The following is a 15,588-nucleotide window of genomic DNA, read 5'->3' as shown; positions in this document are numbered from 1 at the left end:
CTGCATTGCATACCTGACAGTGAAATTTATATAGTTAATTCATCTGTTAGTTCGGTGGGTGAAATATACCTAATTTTTGTGTGAGATACACCTGCATTGCATACGTGACAGTGAAATTGATATAGTTAATCCGTCTGTTAGATTGGTGGGTGACATATTTCCATTCTTGAAATAAATGAAATTGGGGGGCACTCAATACCAGTAATATATGGACCACTATAAGTTGCATTCTATTAATATATACCCAACAATAAAAACACTTAAATGGACCAATGGCCTGCACAAAAAAATAAAATAAAATAGCTATAAAAAATCCATAGCAGGCGCAAACAACTGTCCCCCTATATCTGGGTGTAGATTAATTGGTGGTGCACAGAAAGTTCGATTCTCTATGGATCGATACTCAAATTATGAATATGGTATTCCTCCAAATCCGTATAGGTATTTGGAATATCCCGCTGCACTGTCCCACTTCATATGACGTACACTGATTAAAGTCCCGACTTCATTAATAAACCATTACCATCCTCATTTGGATCCCCCTCATTTGATCCCAAACTGTGGCAAAAAGGCACATAATCAATTTCGTACTGTATTGAGTGGTGTACACTTATATCGGGCTATGCGCCTGCCACATGAATAAGAATACAGTCCCCCAGCTGGATGGAACAAATATGTAAATGTGCGTATTTGTACTTTACCACTCCACTCATATACTGACCATGGTCATTCGTCATTATCCTGTGCCGTCTTGGAGTTGTTCCTCCTCTTTGAGCTGCCAGGACCTGTGCGGCGTCCCACATGGTCCACCCGTCTCCTCTTGGCGTCCCACGTGATGGAGGCAGAGAGCGTCTTCTGGATCCTAGAATCCAGACACTCCGCTGTAATGGCAGTAAATGTTGGTATTCACCAATCTAGATCCTGCGGACTTCCGCCAGACGTAACTGTCATAGAGCCACAATTATGGAGTAGAAATTCTCACTGTACTATACCAAATGTGTTTCGGGGCTGAAGCATGGTATAGTACAGTGAGAATTTCTAATCCATAATTGCTGCTCTCTGGCAGCTCAAAGAGGAGGAACAACTCCAAGACGGCACAAGATAATCACGAATGACCACGGCCAGTATGCAAGTGGAGTGGTAAAGTACAAATACGCAAAATTACATATTTGTTCCATCCAGCTGGGTGACTGTATTCTTATTTATGTCCCATTCATGTATACCACTCAATACAGTACCAAATTGATTAAGTGCCTTTTTGCCACAGTTTGGAATCAAATGAGGAGGATCCAAGGAATTCCCTGGGGTGGCAGTTCTTCAGACAGTGTGTTGACGACAAGACGTGAGTGGCTTGCACGCTGTGCAATCGGAGCCTGAAGCGAGGCATAAATGTTTTAAACCTGAGCACCACCTGCATGACCAGGCATCTAAATGCAAAGCACGAGCTGCAGTGGAGTAAACACCTCAAAAACCACAAAAGATCTCAGGCTCCTCCTGCTCCCTCTTCTGCTGCAATCTTAGCCTCTTCCTCTCCCTCTGGAGTGACAGTGGCACCTGCCACCCAGCAAACAGAGGATGTGGCAGCAACGCCACCACCTCCATCATCATCACCAAGCATCTCCACACTGTCCCATGGAAACGTTTAGCTGTCCATCTCCCAAACACTGGAGAGAAAGAGCAAGTACCCCCCCTACCCACCAGCGATCCCTGGCCCTGAATGCTAGCATTTCAAAATTCCTGGCCTTTGAAATGCTGTCATTCCGTCTGGTAGAGACAGAGACTTTTAAAAACTTTATTGCGGTGGCTGTCCCACAGTACGTGGTTCCCAGCCGCCACTACTTTTCCAGGTGAGCCATCCCTGCCCTGCACAACCAAGTGGCGGACAAAATTGGGTGTGCACTGCGCAACGCCATCTGTGGCAAGGTCCACATAACCACCGATACGTGGTCCAGTAAGCACGGGCAGGGACGTTATATCTCCCTAACTGCACACTGGGTAAATGCAGTGGAGGCTGGGCCTGAGGTGGATAGCAGTTTGGCGCATGTCCTTCCGCCACCAAGGATTGCAGGACGTTACTCTTTGCCTCCTGTTGCCTCCTCCTCCTACTCCACTTCCTCCTCTACCACCTCCTCATCCTGTCAGCTTAACACCTTCACCACCAACTTCAGCACAGCCAGGGGGAAATGACAGCAGGCTGTTTTGAAACTCATCTGTTTGGGGGGGAAAAAAGCACACCGCGCAGGAGCTGTGGACGGGCATGGAACAACAGACCGAGGAGTGGTTGGTGCCACTGAGCCTCAAGCCCAGCCTGGTGGCTTGCAATAATGGGCAAAATCTCATAGCAGCTCTGGGCCTAACAGGTTTGACGCACATCCATTGCCTGGCGCATGTGCTCAATTTGGTGGTGCAGAGGTTCCTGAAAAATTACCCCGATAAAATTACCCCGATATGTCAGAGCTGCTGCAGAAAGTGCAGGCCGTCTGTGCGCGCTTTCGGCGTTCTCACCCTGCTGCTGCTCGCCTGTCTGCACTGCAGCGTAACTTCAGCCTTCCCGCTCACTGCCTCATATGTGACGTACCCACAAGGTAGAACTTCACCTTGCACATGCTGGAGAGACTGTGCAAGCAGCAGCAGGTGATAGTGGAGTTTCAGCTGCAGCACGCACGGGTGAGTCGCTCTGCGGAACAGCACCACTTAACCACCAACGAGTTGGCCTCCATGCGGGACGTATGTGCCGTGTTGCGCTGTTTTGAGTACTCCACAAACATGGCGGTGCCGATGACGCCGTCCTCAGCGTTACTATCCCACTTCTATGTCTCCTTGAAAAAACACTTCGGGTGATGATGGAAGAGGATGTGGCACAGGAGGAAGAGGAGGAGGAAGAGGGATCATTTCCACGGTTATCAGGCCAGTCATTCACAAGTGGCTCAGAGGGGGGGTTCCTGAACCAACAAAGGCCAGGTACACAACTGTCCAGCCAGGGCACAATTCTGGAGGATGTGGAGGAGGAGGATGATGGGGAGGAGGAACCGTGTTCACAGCAGGGCACCCAAAGCAGCTTATGGGCATCATTGGAGCATTGCTGGGGGGGGATAAAGAGGACACAGACGATACACCTCCCACAGAGGACAGCTTGTCGTTGCCTCTGGGCAGCCTGGCACACATGAGCGACTACATGCTGCAGTGCCTCCGCAATGACCGCCGAGTTACCCACATTCTAACCAGTGCTGATTACTGGGTGGCCACCCTGCTGGATCCCCGCTACAAGGACAATGTGCCATTTTTAATTCAGTCACTGGAGCGAGATAGGAAGATGCGCGAGTACGCTGGTAGACACGCTGCTGATGGCATTCCCAACTGACAGCGGGGGCTCAGTGGAAGCACAAGGCCAACACAGCTGGGGCACCGCCAGCACCTCAGAAAGGAGGGTTAGCATGGCCGAAATGTGAAAAAGTTTTGTCAGCACGCCACAACATCCAGCACTACCAGCTGATACGGAACATCTTAGCAGGAGGTAGCATTTCAGCAACATGGTGGAACAATATGTGTGCACACGCCTACATGTACTGACTGATGGGTCTGCCCCGTTCAAGTTCTACTGAATCTTTTCCCATAAAACTTTATATCCGTCTGCTTAGCTCCTCCTGCTATGTAGCATGCTGCCGGCAAATTGCATTTTCATGGTGACAGGCTCTGTTTAAAGGGGTTGTCTCACTTCAGTAAGTGGCATTTATCATGTAGAAAAAGTTAATACAAGCAACTTACTAATATATTGTTATTATGCATATTACTTCCTTTGCTGGCTCTATTCATTTTTCCATCACATTATACACTGCTCGTTTCCATGGTTACAGACCACCCTGCAATCCAGCAGCAGGGGCTGTGCTTGCACAATATAGGAAAAAGAACTAGCCTATGTGCGCTCCCATGGTCCCGGCCACCAGACAGGCTGACGCTTTTTTCTATAGTGTGCAAGCACGACCACCACTGATGGATTTGAGGGTGGTCTATAACCATGGAAATGAGCAATGTATAATGTGATGGAAAAATTAATCTAGCCAGCAAAGGAAGCAATATGGATACAAACAATATATTAGTAAGTGGCTTGTATTAACTTTCTCTACATGATAAATGCCACTTGCTAAAGTGAGACAACCACTTTAAGTACTGTATATGTAGGTATTGAAAAGTAGTTCCCTAAATCCTAGTGCCTTGCTAATCTAATTACAGAGCTAATTTTAATTAATTACTCTTTTCAGTGATCAGTTTTCTTCAACTTCCTTTTCTAGATCTCTAAGGAAAGAGCCTGTATTTAATGATGATCTACCAACTGCCATTACATGTGGCACCGTGATTGTAAAACCTAACATCAGAGAATTCACAGAATCCTCTGTAGTCTTTGAAGATGGTTCTGTGATGGAGAATGTGGACGTTGTCATATTTGCCACTGGTTACAGCTATGCCTATCCATTTATGGATGACTCCATTGTCAAAAACAACAAAAACAAGGTTTCACTTTATAAAGGAGTTTTCCCTCCAAAATTAGAAAAGCCAACACTGGCAGTCGTTGGATTAGTGCAGTCGTTGGGAGGGATACCACCAACTTCAGATGTGCAAGCCCGATGGGCTGTAAGAGTTATCAAAGGTACGTATGTTGACCATTACCATTACAAGTTCTTGCATTTCATCATCCCCCTATAGGAGCAAGAACAAAGATACCCTAAAGCAGAACATACATTTTAGATAGCTGTAAAATGAATACTTGTTTAGTTAACAGATTTCTCTCCTGACCCTTCCATGTACATGCACACTGAGTTTGGTCAAGGGTGCATGTGTTCTGAATGAGGAGAGGGGAAAAAGTAGGTGCCAGACACCTTATGGTGGCTTATCTCTCTGAGAACAAAAGGATAAGAAATGTTGGAAATCAACTGCCCAATCCTTCTCCCCACAACATATACTGTTGGGGATGAGTCGGGAGGCTCCTATTCTGACTCTTACCAGGTTCCCATCTATTTTGTACGTCCTGGCCCATCTTGACACACAGAAAATGACTGCTCAGCCAATGACTGGATGAAACAGGTTAAAAAAGGTGGTCCTGCCATTTATATTGATGAGCTATCATCAGGATTGGTCATCAATATCTGATCGGCGGGGATCCGACACCCAGCATCCTCACAGATCACCAGACACTGCTGAGGTCACACCCAATCTCCACCCTCAGACCAGGGAAGCACAGGTGAGGGCTAAGAGTGTGCAGAAGAAGGAACCTCCCACCACATATGAAAGTCAGGGGACATGATAACAGAGGTTCCCTGGCAACAGCTGACACTAGGGGTCCCAGGACCCCTGACAAGCATCAGCTCTGGGAATGACGGCGTCCCGTCTCCCAGCAGTACCAAGATTCGAAGTGGATCTCACAGAGTGATGCGCGCACGTAAAGCGCAAACTTTTACTAGCTCTGCCCTCAAGGGGCAACACCCCGACCCTCGTGGCCAGCGAGGGGTGAGGGATGTCCCACCTTAGATCTGGAGACCATCCTGGGAGAATGAGAGACACATCATCGTGTGGTGAAATGCTTCCAGTGAGACTGTGTCTGTCTCTCTGGCTGCCCAACAGTGACACCTTCTTGAGGAGAGACCTTCAGACTCTCACCACCCGGTTTGTCCGGGAACCTAGAATGGAATTCAGCAATCAACTTATCATCATGGAGATGCCTTTTAGGGACCCATGACCTCTTCTCTGGCCCATACCCTTTCTAATGCATTGGGTACTTACCAGAATTTTGCACCTTCCGGGTGTCAATAACCTGTTCAACCTCATACTCCTCCTGACTATCGACCAGAACCGGACCAGTAGAAGTATGGGATACCAGAGGCTCCCAGGCTTTTTTTAAGGAGGTATCTGTGAAACACGATAGGAATCTTTAACTTCTCAAGGAGTTTGATTCTAAAAGCAACTCGATTGATTACCTCCAGAACAGGAAATGGTCCGATGAACCTGGGGGCGAGCTTAAAGCAGTGCACCTTGAATTTAAAATTTTTGGTGGATACCCACACCAAGTCTTGAACGACTGGTTGGTTCTTTCCCTGAGACCGTTCGACTGAGGATGATATGCCAATGAGAAGGATAACTCCATCCCAATACGCCCACAGAAGGCTTTCCAAAACCTGGAAATGAACTGTGTGCCTCTGTCGGACACAATGTTACAAGGAACCCCATGCAACCTGACAACATTATTGATAAACACATTGACCATTTCCCGGGATGAAGGCAACTGAGGAAGACGGGTGAGGTGACACTGATGGGAAAACCGATCCACAATAACCCAAATAATGGTCATGCATTCAGAGACGGGGAGATCAATAATGAAATCCATTGAAATATGCGACCAGGGCTGGTCCAGGATGGAGAGGGGAAGGAGCTTCCCAGTCTAAGCGGACCAAGGTACCTTACTCCTGGTGCACACCCAGGGGTGGACTGACAACTCATGGGGCCCCTGGGCAATAGGAGATTATGGGGCCTCTATGTCACACCCACACACATCCCAACCCACATATTGCGCCGCCCACATCACCTACACTTGGTACAGAATTTCTCTTTACCATCCCCCCCACCTTCTCATACCACCTAGCACCCTTACTTACATAAAACAAGTAATATATATATATAATATAGCTTACAATAAATTACTGTAAATACTTACAGTTCTGAAGATTCCAGCAGGCTCAGGATCAGTGTTCTGGACAGGGGGCAGCTGGGCTCAGGGCTGGAAGTGGGCACCGCTCTGCAGTTCAGGAGACCTATAAGAGGCACCTAGGTTTTAGAGGGGGACAATAGGAAAAAATATATTTTTCATTACACCTCAGGTCAGACTACCAATCAGACCCCCAATGTTAATCAGACCTCAGCTGACAGCCCCAATCAGACCCCCAATGTAAATAAGACCCCAATAAGACCTCAAATCAGACCTCAGCTCAGACCCCAATGTAAATTTCCCCCAATCAGACCTCAGATCAGAGCCCCATGCCTCTCATCAGCCCCCATTATCAGCCCTAATGCCTCTCATCAGCCCCCATTATGCCTCTCTCAGCCCCCATTATGCTTCTCAGCCAGCCCTCATTATGCCTCTCAGTCCCCAGACTATGTGCCCCCCACAGTAGATATGCCCATATATGTGCCCCCTAACCGTAATCATGCCACATTATGTGCCCCCCACAGTTGATAAGCCCAGATATGTGCCCCCTAACGGTAGTATTGCTTGCACCTTGGCGGGATCCATCCGAAAGCCCGCAGGTGACAAAATCACCCGAAGGAACCCAATCTCCTCTACCTCAAAAGAACACTTGGGTAAATTTGCATTCAGAAAATTATCCCTAAGCCTTTTGAGAACTGTACGCACATGGTCCCTGTGGGACTGAACAGCTTTAGAAAATATCAAAATGTCATCAATGTACACAATGACGAATAATCCCAAAATATCCCTGAAGATGTAATTAACTAAAGCTTGAAAGACGGCAGGGGCATTGCAAAGTCCAAAAGGCATCACTAAGTTCTCAAAATGCCCTTCTTTGATACGGACGAGGTTGTAGGCCCCCCTTAAGATCTAATTTAGTAAAGATCTTGGCCCCAATAAGCAGGCTGTACAAGTAAGGAATGAGAGGAAGAGGATATTGATTCCTAATAGTGATCTTATTTAGTTCACAATAGTCAATACATGGCCTTAATCCCCCATCTTTTTTAGACACAAAAAAGAAACCGGCTCCTACAGGAGACTTAGAGGGGCAAATAAAACCTTTGGAAATATTCTCCCGGACATAATCTCTCATGGCTGCCCTCTCGGGTTCCGGGGGATTAAGGATTCTTCACTTAGGCATAGGTGCCCCAGGAATAAATTGAATATAACAATCATAGGGTCGATGAGTTGGTAAAATCGAACTGCCCCCCCTCCGAAAACACCTTAGGAAACTCCTTTATGTACCATGGGACCTGTGTAAAGCAGCATCCAATTTGACTGATCTTTTGAAAACATTCACCCTGACTCTCTTACTACAACTAGTAACATCCCACTGGCCCAATCAATACAGGGATTATGTTGTCTGAGCCAGGGGAGGCCCAAAACCATAGAGGCAAGGAGAGAATGAATAACCCAAAAGGTAATCTCTCCCTTGTGAAGACAACCCACCTGAAGGGATACTGGTCTGTCAGTAACCGCCTCTGCACTTTGGGCAAGAAAGGAACCGTCAAGTGAGGTGAGTGTAATACCTGACTCCAAGGCGTATGGGGCACCAGAGATCCTTGACTATGACAGAGTCCAAAAAATTAACCTCAGCCCTGTAGTCTACAAATGCACGCCCCTTCACCACCCGCCCCTGGAAATCAATCATAATAGGAAATAACACTTTTTTAAATAGGGGTACCTGGGTGCCTAGTTGGGAAGCCCCTGCTCCAACTAGGAGCGGTCATTTCCTGACTGCTCCAGAAGAGGGCAATCCCGCACCAGATGTTTAGGTGAGCCACAGAGCAGACACTGTCTCCGTTCCCAGCTACGTCGCCTTACATCAAGTGAAAGGGCGGTCTTTCAAAAGCTGCATAGTTGTTGACTAGGGATGAGCGAACCCGAACTGTATAGTTCAGGTTCGTACCGAATTTTGGGGTGTCCGTGACACGGACCTGAACCCGAACATTTTCGTAAAAGTCCGGGTTCGGGTTCGGTGTTCGGCGCTTTCTTGGCGCTTTTTGAAAGGCTGCAAAGCAGCCAATCAACAAGCGTCATACTACTTGCCCCAAGAGGACATCACAGCCATGCCTACTATTGGCATGGCTGTGATTGGCCAGTGCAGCATGTGACCCAGCCTCTATTTAAGCTGGAGTCACGTAGCGCCCCACGTCACTCTGCTCTGATCAGTGTAGGGATAGGATGCAGCTGCTGCTGTTAGGGCGAGATTAGGCAGTGATTTATTAATAAAAGTGATCGATATACAGCTGTGTATCATACAACCTCTGCTATTCAATTGCTCACTGTTTTAAGGCTGCCCAGAGAGTTTTTCAGTCACTTTTTTCTGGGGTGATCGGCGGCCATTTTGTGGCTTGTGGTGCGCCAGCACAAGCTGCCACCAAGTCCATTTTTAACCATCAATAGTGTGTTTTTTTTTTTTTCTATATCCTACAGCAGGGGCTTGGCTGTGCTTGCTATTTTATTGAGGGGTAAAATACAATTGCCAAAATAGCAGTAACCTAAATCTGGTGTTTCAGCTGTGGCTAGCCAATTGTAATACTGTCTGCTGTCTGCCGAAGCACAGTTTTTGTTCTGGGTTGAATACAATTCCGAACTTAGCAATTCCCTAAATAATTGTTTTCTGCTGTATCAGGCCAAGTTTAAATCTATCCATAAAAGGGTATATTAGATTGAAGGTGTTGATAGGGTCATCCTCAATAACTTCACACGCTACCGTGCATTTCCAAGTCTAATTCTGTCCGTAAACGTATACCTGTCATCCAGCGCCTAAATAATAGGCCTAAAATTTATATTCAGCTAAATCTGTGTTTATTGCTGAGGCTGGTCAATTCATTTAGTGTCTGCCAAAGCACGGTTTTTGTTCTGGGTTGAAATACAATTCCCAACTTAGCAATTCCCTAAATCAGTGGTTTCTGCTGTATCAGGCCTACTTTAAATCTATCCATAAAAGGGTATATTAGATTGAAGGTGCGGATAGGGTCATTCTCAATAACTTCACACGCTACCGTGCATTTCCAAGTCTAATTCTGTACGTAAACGTATACCTGTCATCCAGGGCCTAAATACTAGGCCTACAATTTATATTCAGCTAAATCGTTACTGCTGTGCCTGTATTAGTGTAATACGGTACCTAAATAGATAGCCAGATAGTGTTAGGTGTCCGTAAAAAAAGGCCTGAATTTGAATTCAATACATTGGGCAAAATAATTTTTTTCTTATTGTGGTGAACAGTAAAAATGAGGAAAACATCTAGTAAGGGACGCGGACGCGGACATGGTCGTGGTGGTGTTAGTGGACCCTCTGGTGCTGGGAGAAAACGTGGCCGTTCTGCCACAGCCACATATCGTAGTGAACCAACTACCTCAGGTCCCAGTAGCCGCCAGAATTTACAGCGATATTTGGTGGGGCCCAATGCCGTTCTAAGGATGGTAAGGCCTGAGCAGGTACAGGCATTAGTTAATTGGGTGGCCGACAGTGGATCCAGCACGTTCACATTATCTCCCACCCAGTCTTCTGCAGAAAGCGCACAGATGGCGCCTGAAAACCAAGCCCATCAGTCTGTCACATCACCCCCATGCATATCAGGGAAACTGTCTGAGCCTCAAGTTATGCAGCAGTCTCTTATGCTGTTTGAAGACTCTGCTGGCAGGGTTTCCCAAGGGCATACACCTAGCCCTTCCCCAGCGGTGGAAGACATAGAATGCACTGACGCACAACCACTTATGTTTCCTGATGATGAGGACATGGGAATACCACCTCAGCACGTCTCTGATGATGACGAAACACAGGTGCCAACTGCTGCGTCTTTCTGCAGTGTGCAGACTGAACAGGAGGTCAGGGATCAAGACTAGGTGAAAGACGATGCAGGGGACGATGAGGTCCTAGACCCCACATGGAATGAAGGTCGTGCCACTGACTTTCACAGTTCGGAGGAAGAGGCAGTGGTGAGACCGAGCCAACAGCGCAGCAAAAGAGGGAGCAGTGGCAAAAGCAGAACACCCGCCGCCAAGAGACTCCGCCTGCTACTGACCGCCGCCATCTGGGACCGAGCACCCCAAAGGAAGCTTCAAGGAGTTCCCTGGCATGGCACTTCTTCAAACATTGTGCTGACGACAAGACCCGAGTGGTTTGCACGCTGTGCCATCAGAGCCTGAAGCGAGGCATTAACGTTCTGAACCTTAGCACAACCTGCATGACCAGGCACCTGCATGCAAAGCATGAACTGCAGTGGAGTAAACACCTTAAAAACAAGGAAGTCACTCAGGCTCCCCCTGATACCTCTTCTGCTGCTGCCACCTCGGCCTCTTCCTCCGCCTCTGGAGGAACGTTGGCACCTGCCGCCCAGCAAACAGGGGATGTACCACCAACACCATTACCTCCGTCACCAAGCATCTCAACCATGTCACACGGCAGCGTTCAGCTCTCCATCTCACAAACATTTGAGAGAAAGCGCAAATTCCCACCTAGCCACCCTCGATCACTGGCTCTGAATGCCAGCATTTCTAAACTACTGGCCTATGAAATGCTGTCATTCAGGCTGGTGGACACAAACAGTTTCAAACAGCTCATGTCGCTTGCTGTCCCACAGTATGTTGTTCCCAGCCGCCACTACTTCTCCAAGAGAGCAGTGCCTTACCTGCACAACCAAGTATCCGATAAAATCAAGTGTGCACTGCGCAATGCCATCTGTGGCAAGGTCCACCTAACCACAGATACGTGGACCAGTAAGCACGGCCAGGGACGCTATATCTCCCTAACTGCACACTGGGTAAATGTAGTGGCGGCTGGGCCCCAGGCGAAGAGCTGTTTGGCGCACGTCCTTCCGCCGCCAAGGATCGCAGGGCAACATTCTTTGCCTCCTGTTGCCTCCTCCTCCTACTCGGCTTTCTCCTCCTCTTCTTCCACCTTCTTATCCAGTCAGCCACACACCTTCACCACCAACTTCAGCACAGCCCGGGGTAAACGTCAGCAGGCCATTCTGAAACTCATATGTTTGGGGGACAGGCCCCACACTGCACAGGAGTTGTGGCGGGGTATAGAACAACAAACCGACGAGTGGTTGCTGCCGGTGAGCCTCAAGCCCGGCCTGGTGGTGTGCGATAATGGGCGAAATCTCATTGCAGCTCTGGGACTAGCCAATTTGACGCACATCCCTTGCCTGGCGCATGTGCTGAATTTGGTGGTGCAGAAGTTCATTCACAACTATCCCGACATGTCAGAGCTGCTGCATAAAGTGCGGGCCGTCTGTGCGCGCTTCCGGCGTTCACATCCTGCCGCTGCTCGCCTGTCTGCGCTACAGCGTAACTTCGGCCTTCCCGCTCACCGCCTCATATGCGACGTGCCCACCAGGTGGAACTCCACCTTGCACATGCTGGACAGACTGTGCGAGCAGCAGCAGGCCATAGTGGAGTTTTAGCTGCAGCATGCACGGGTCAGTCGCACTGCGGAACAGCACCACTTCACCACCAATAACTGGGCCTCCATGCGAGACCTGTTTGCCCTGTTGCGCTGTTTCGAGTTCTCCACCAACATGGCCAGTGGCGATGACGCCGTTATCAGCGTTACAATACCAGTTCTATGTCTCCTTGTGAAAACACTTAGGGCGATGATGGAAGAGGAGGTGGCCCAGGAGGAGGAGGAAGAGGGGTCATTTTTAGTACTTTCAGGCCAGTCTCTTAGAAGTGACTCAGAGGGAGGTTTTTTGCAACAGCAGAGGCCAGGTACAAATGTGGCCAGCCAGGGCCCACTACTGGAGGACGAGGAGGATGAGGAGGAGGTGGAGGAGGATGAGGATGAAGCATGTTCACAGCGGGGTGGCACCCAACGCAGCTCGGGCCCATCACTGGTGCGTGGCTGGGGGGAAACGCAGGACGATGAAAATACGCCTCCCACAGAGGACAGCGTGTCCTTACCTCTGGGCAGCCTGGCACACATGAGCGACTACATGCTGCAGTGCCTGCGCAACGACAGCAGAGTTGCCCACATTTTAACGTGTGCGGACTACTGGGTTGCCACCCTGCTGGATCCACGGTACAAAGACAATGTGCCCACCTTACTTCCTGCACTGGAGCGTGATAGGAAGATGCCCGAGTACAAGCGCACATTGGTAGACGCGCTACTGAGAGCATTCCCAAATGTCACAGGGGAACAAGTGGAAGCCCAAGGCGAAGGCAGAGGAGAAGCAAGAGGTCGCCAACGCAGCTGTGTCACGGCCAGCTCCTCTGAGGGCAGGGTTAGCATGGCAGAGATGTGGAAAAGTTTTGTCACCACGCCACAGCTAACTGCACCACCACCTGATACGGAACGTGTTAGCAGGAGGCAACATTTCACTAACATGGTGGAACAGTACCTGTGCACACCCCTCCACATACTGACTGATGGTTCGGCCCCATTCAACTTCTGGGTCTCCAAATTGTCCACGTGGCCAGAGCTAGCCTTTTATGCCTTGGAGGTGCTGGCCTGCCCGGCGGCCAGCGTTTTGTCTGAACGTGTATTCAGCACGGCAGGGGGTGTCATTACAGACAAACGCAGCCGCCTGTCTACAGCCAATGTGGACAAGCTGACGTTCATAAAAATGAACCAGGCATGGATCCCACAGGACCTGTCCATACCTTGTGCAGATTAGACATTAACTACCTCCCCTTAACCATATATTATTGTACTCCAGGGCACTTCCTCATTCAATCCTATTTTTATTTTCATTTTACCATTATATTGCGGGGCAACCCAAAGTTGAATGAACCTCTCCTCTGTCTGGGTGCCGGGGCCTAAAAATATCTGACAGTGGCCTGTTCCAGTTTTGGCTGACATGAAGCCTGATTCTCTGCTATGACATGAAGCCTGAATCTCTGCTATGGGACCTCTCTCCTCTGTCTGGGTGCTGGGGCCAAAATATCTGACAATGGACTGTTCCAGTTTTGGCTGACGTGAAGCCTGATTCTCTGCTATGACATGAAGACTGATTCTCTGCTGACATGAAGCCTGAATCTCTGTTATGGGACCTCTCTCCTCTGTCTAGGTGCCGGGGCCCAAATATATGACAATGGACTGTTCCAGTTTTGGCTGACGTGATGCCTGATTCTCTGCTGACATGAAGCCTGATTATCTGCTATGGGACCTCTCTCCAATTGATATTGGTTAATTTTTATTTATTTTATTTTTATTTTTATTCATTTCCCTATCCACATTTGTTTGCAGGGGATTTACCTACATTTTGCTGCCTTTTGCAGCCCTCTAGCCCTTTCCTGGGCTGTTTTACAGCCTTTTTAGTGCCGAAAAGTTTGGGCATGGGGTTCGGGTTCGGGACGAAGTTCGGGTCGGGTTCGGATCCCGAACCCGAACATTTCCGGGAAGTTCGGCCGAACTTCTCGAACCCGAACATCCAGGTGTTCGCTCAACTCTAGTCACAGAAAACAACACACTATGGACACTAGATTAGGCCCAAATTATTGGAATTTACGCTAATTAAATGGTTTTCGGATGGCGTACTGTATATGTCACAGAAAACAACACACTATGGACACTAGATTAGGCCTAGATTATTGGAATTTATGCTAAAGAAACAGTTTTCAGATGGCGTACTGTATATGTCACAGAAAACAACACACTATGGACACTAGATTAGGCCCAGATTATTGGAATTTGCCCTAAAGAAACAATTTTCGGATGGCGTACTGTATATGTCACGGATGTGTATTACATGCACACACTACAGAGACAGTAGATGAGGACTGGCCCCTGATTATTTAAATTTACGCTAAAGAAACAGTTTTCGGATGGAGTACTGTATGTGTCACGGATGTGTATTAAACGCACACTATAGACAATAAATGTGGCGCTGATTATTTGAATTTACGCAAAAAGACAGTCTGCGGATGATGTACAGTATATGTCACTAATAGGTATTAAAGAAAAATATCTTGCTGCTGTCAAACACACACAGTAGTCCTTAAAAGGACTTTTGGGTCTTTGTAAAGCTTTCTTCGAATAATAACTTCGCTCCCTACACTGCCTTTCCTTTCCTACCCTCTGCTCTCCCTGACTATGACATGGCTACTGGCATTACAGTGATGGCAGTACTTACCTGCACGTTTATTGGCTGCTTAGCAGCCGCGAAACGTGTGGGGAGGAGACTCGAGCATGGCACTCGAGTACATGCGGTACTCTAGTACCGCGTGTGCAGAGCATAGCGATGCTCGAACCGAACCAGTATTCGGCCGAGCATGCTCGCTCATCACTAGAAACTGGCCATTATTTAAATACTACAAAATCAATGAAACAGTTAGATAAATAATAGTGGGTGTGTATACTGTATTTTTCAATGTAGAATAAACCTACTTAAAACAATAACTTTTAATTAATGCTGTTAAGATAAGTCCTACTAGACAAACAACAAACATATAGCGATAAAAAGTATTATTCACTCTAGGAATAATCTCAAATCTAAGTTCAGGAAGAGAGAGTGTTGGTAAATACTCTGATTTCACTGGAATCATGCCACATTTAGAATAGGAGGAGCCACCAATAAGTGGGGCCGCCCTTTTTGGGGTGATTCCTTCGCTTTTAGGCAGGGTATACCTGTTCACTTATGGTAAGAATTCCCCAAACCCAGCCTAAAAAAGCAAAAATATCATCTGATGGCAACGTGGTACCTGGATGGACACCCAAGGCATCTGATTTTCCAGACCTTAGAACATTGGAACCACCATACTTCATTGTTACTCATCAAGCAACAAAACTGTGAGTGACCACAAATGTGGCATGATTCTAGTGAAATCTGAGTATTTACCAAAGCTCTCTCTTCCTGAACTTGTATTTGAGAGTATCCCTAGAGTGAATAATACTTTTTATAG

The 15,588-nt window shown here is 47.8% G+C and overlaps 1 protein-coding gene across 1 annotated transcript in view; it reads left to right on the top strand.

The window, feature by feature from the left end:
* Positions 1-15,588, top strand: part of LOC120978777 (dimethylaniline monooxygenase [N-oxide-forming] 3-like) — a 78,385-nt gene that overhangs the window by 61,000 nt on the left and 1,797 nt on the right. The window contains exon 7 of the mRNA XM_040407116.1: positions 4,290-4,645. Within this exon, the coding sequence (XP_040263050.1) occupies positions 4,290-4,645 (356 nt within the window). The remainder of the gene's footprint in view (positions 1-4,289; positions 4,646-15,588) is intronic.

This window comes from Bufo bufo, chromosome 9 (assembly GCF_905171765.1).
Source record: "Bufo bufo chromosome 9, aBufBuf1.1, whole genome shotgun sequence".
NCBI classification, from domain to species: domain Eukaryota; kingdom Metazoa; phylum Chordata; class Amphibia; order Anura; family Bufonidae; genus Bufo; species Bufo bufo.
This window is presented reverse-complemented; position numbering and strand designations above follow the sequence as displayed.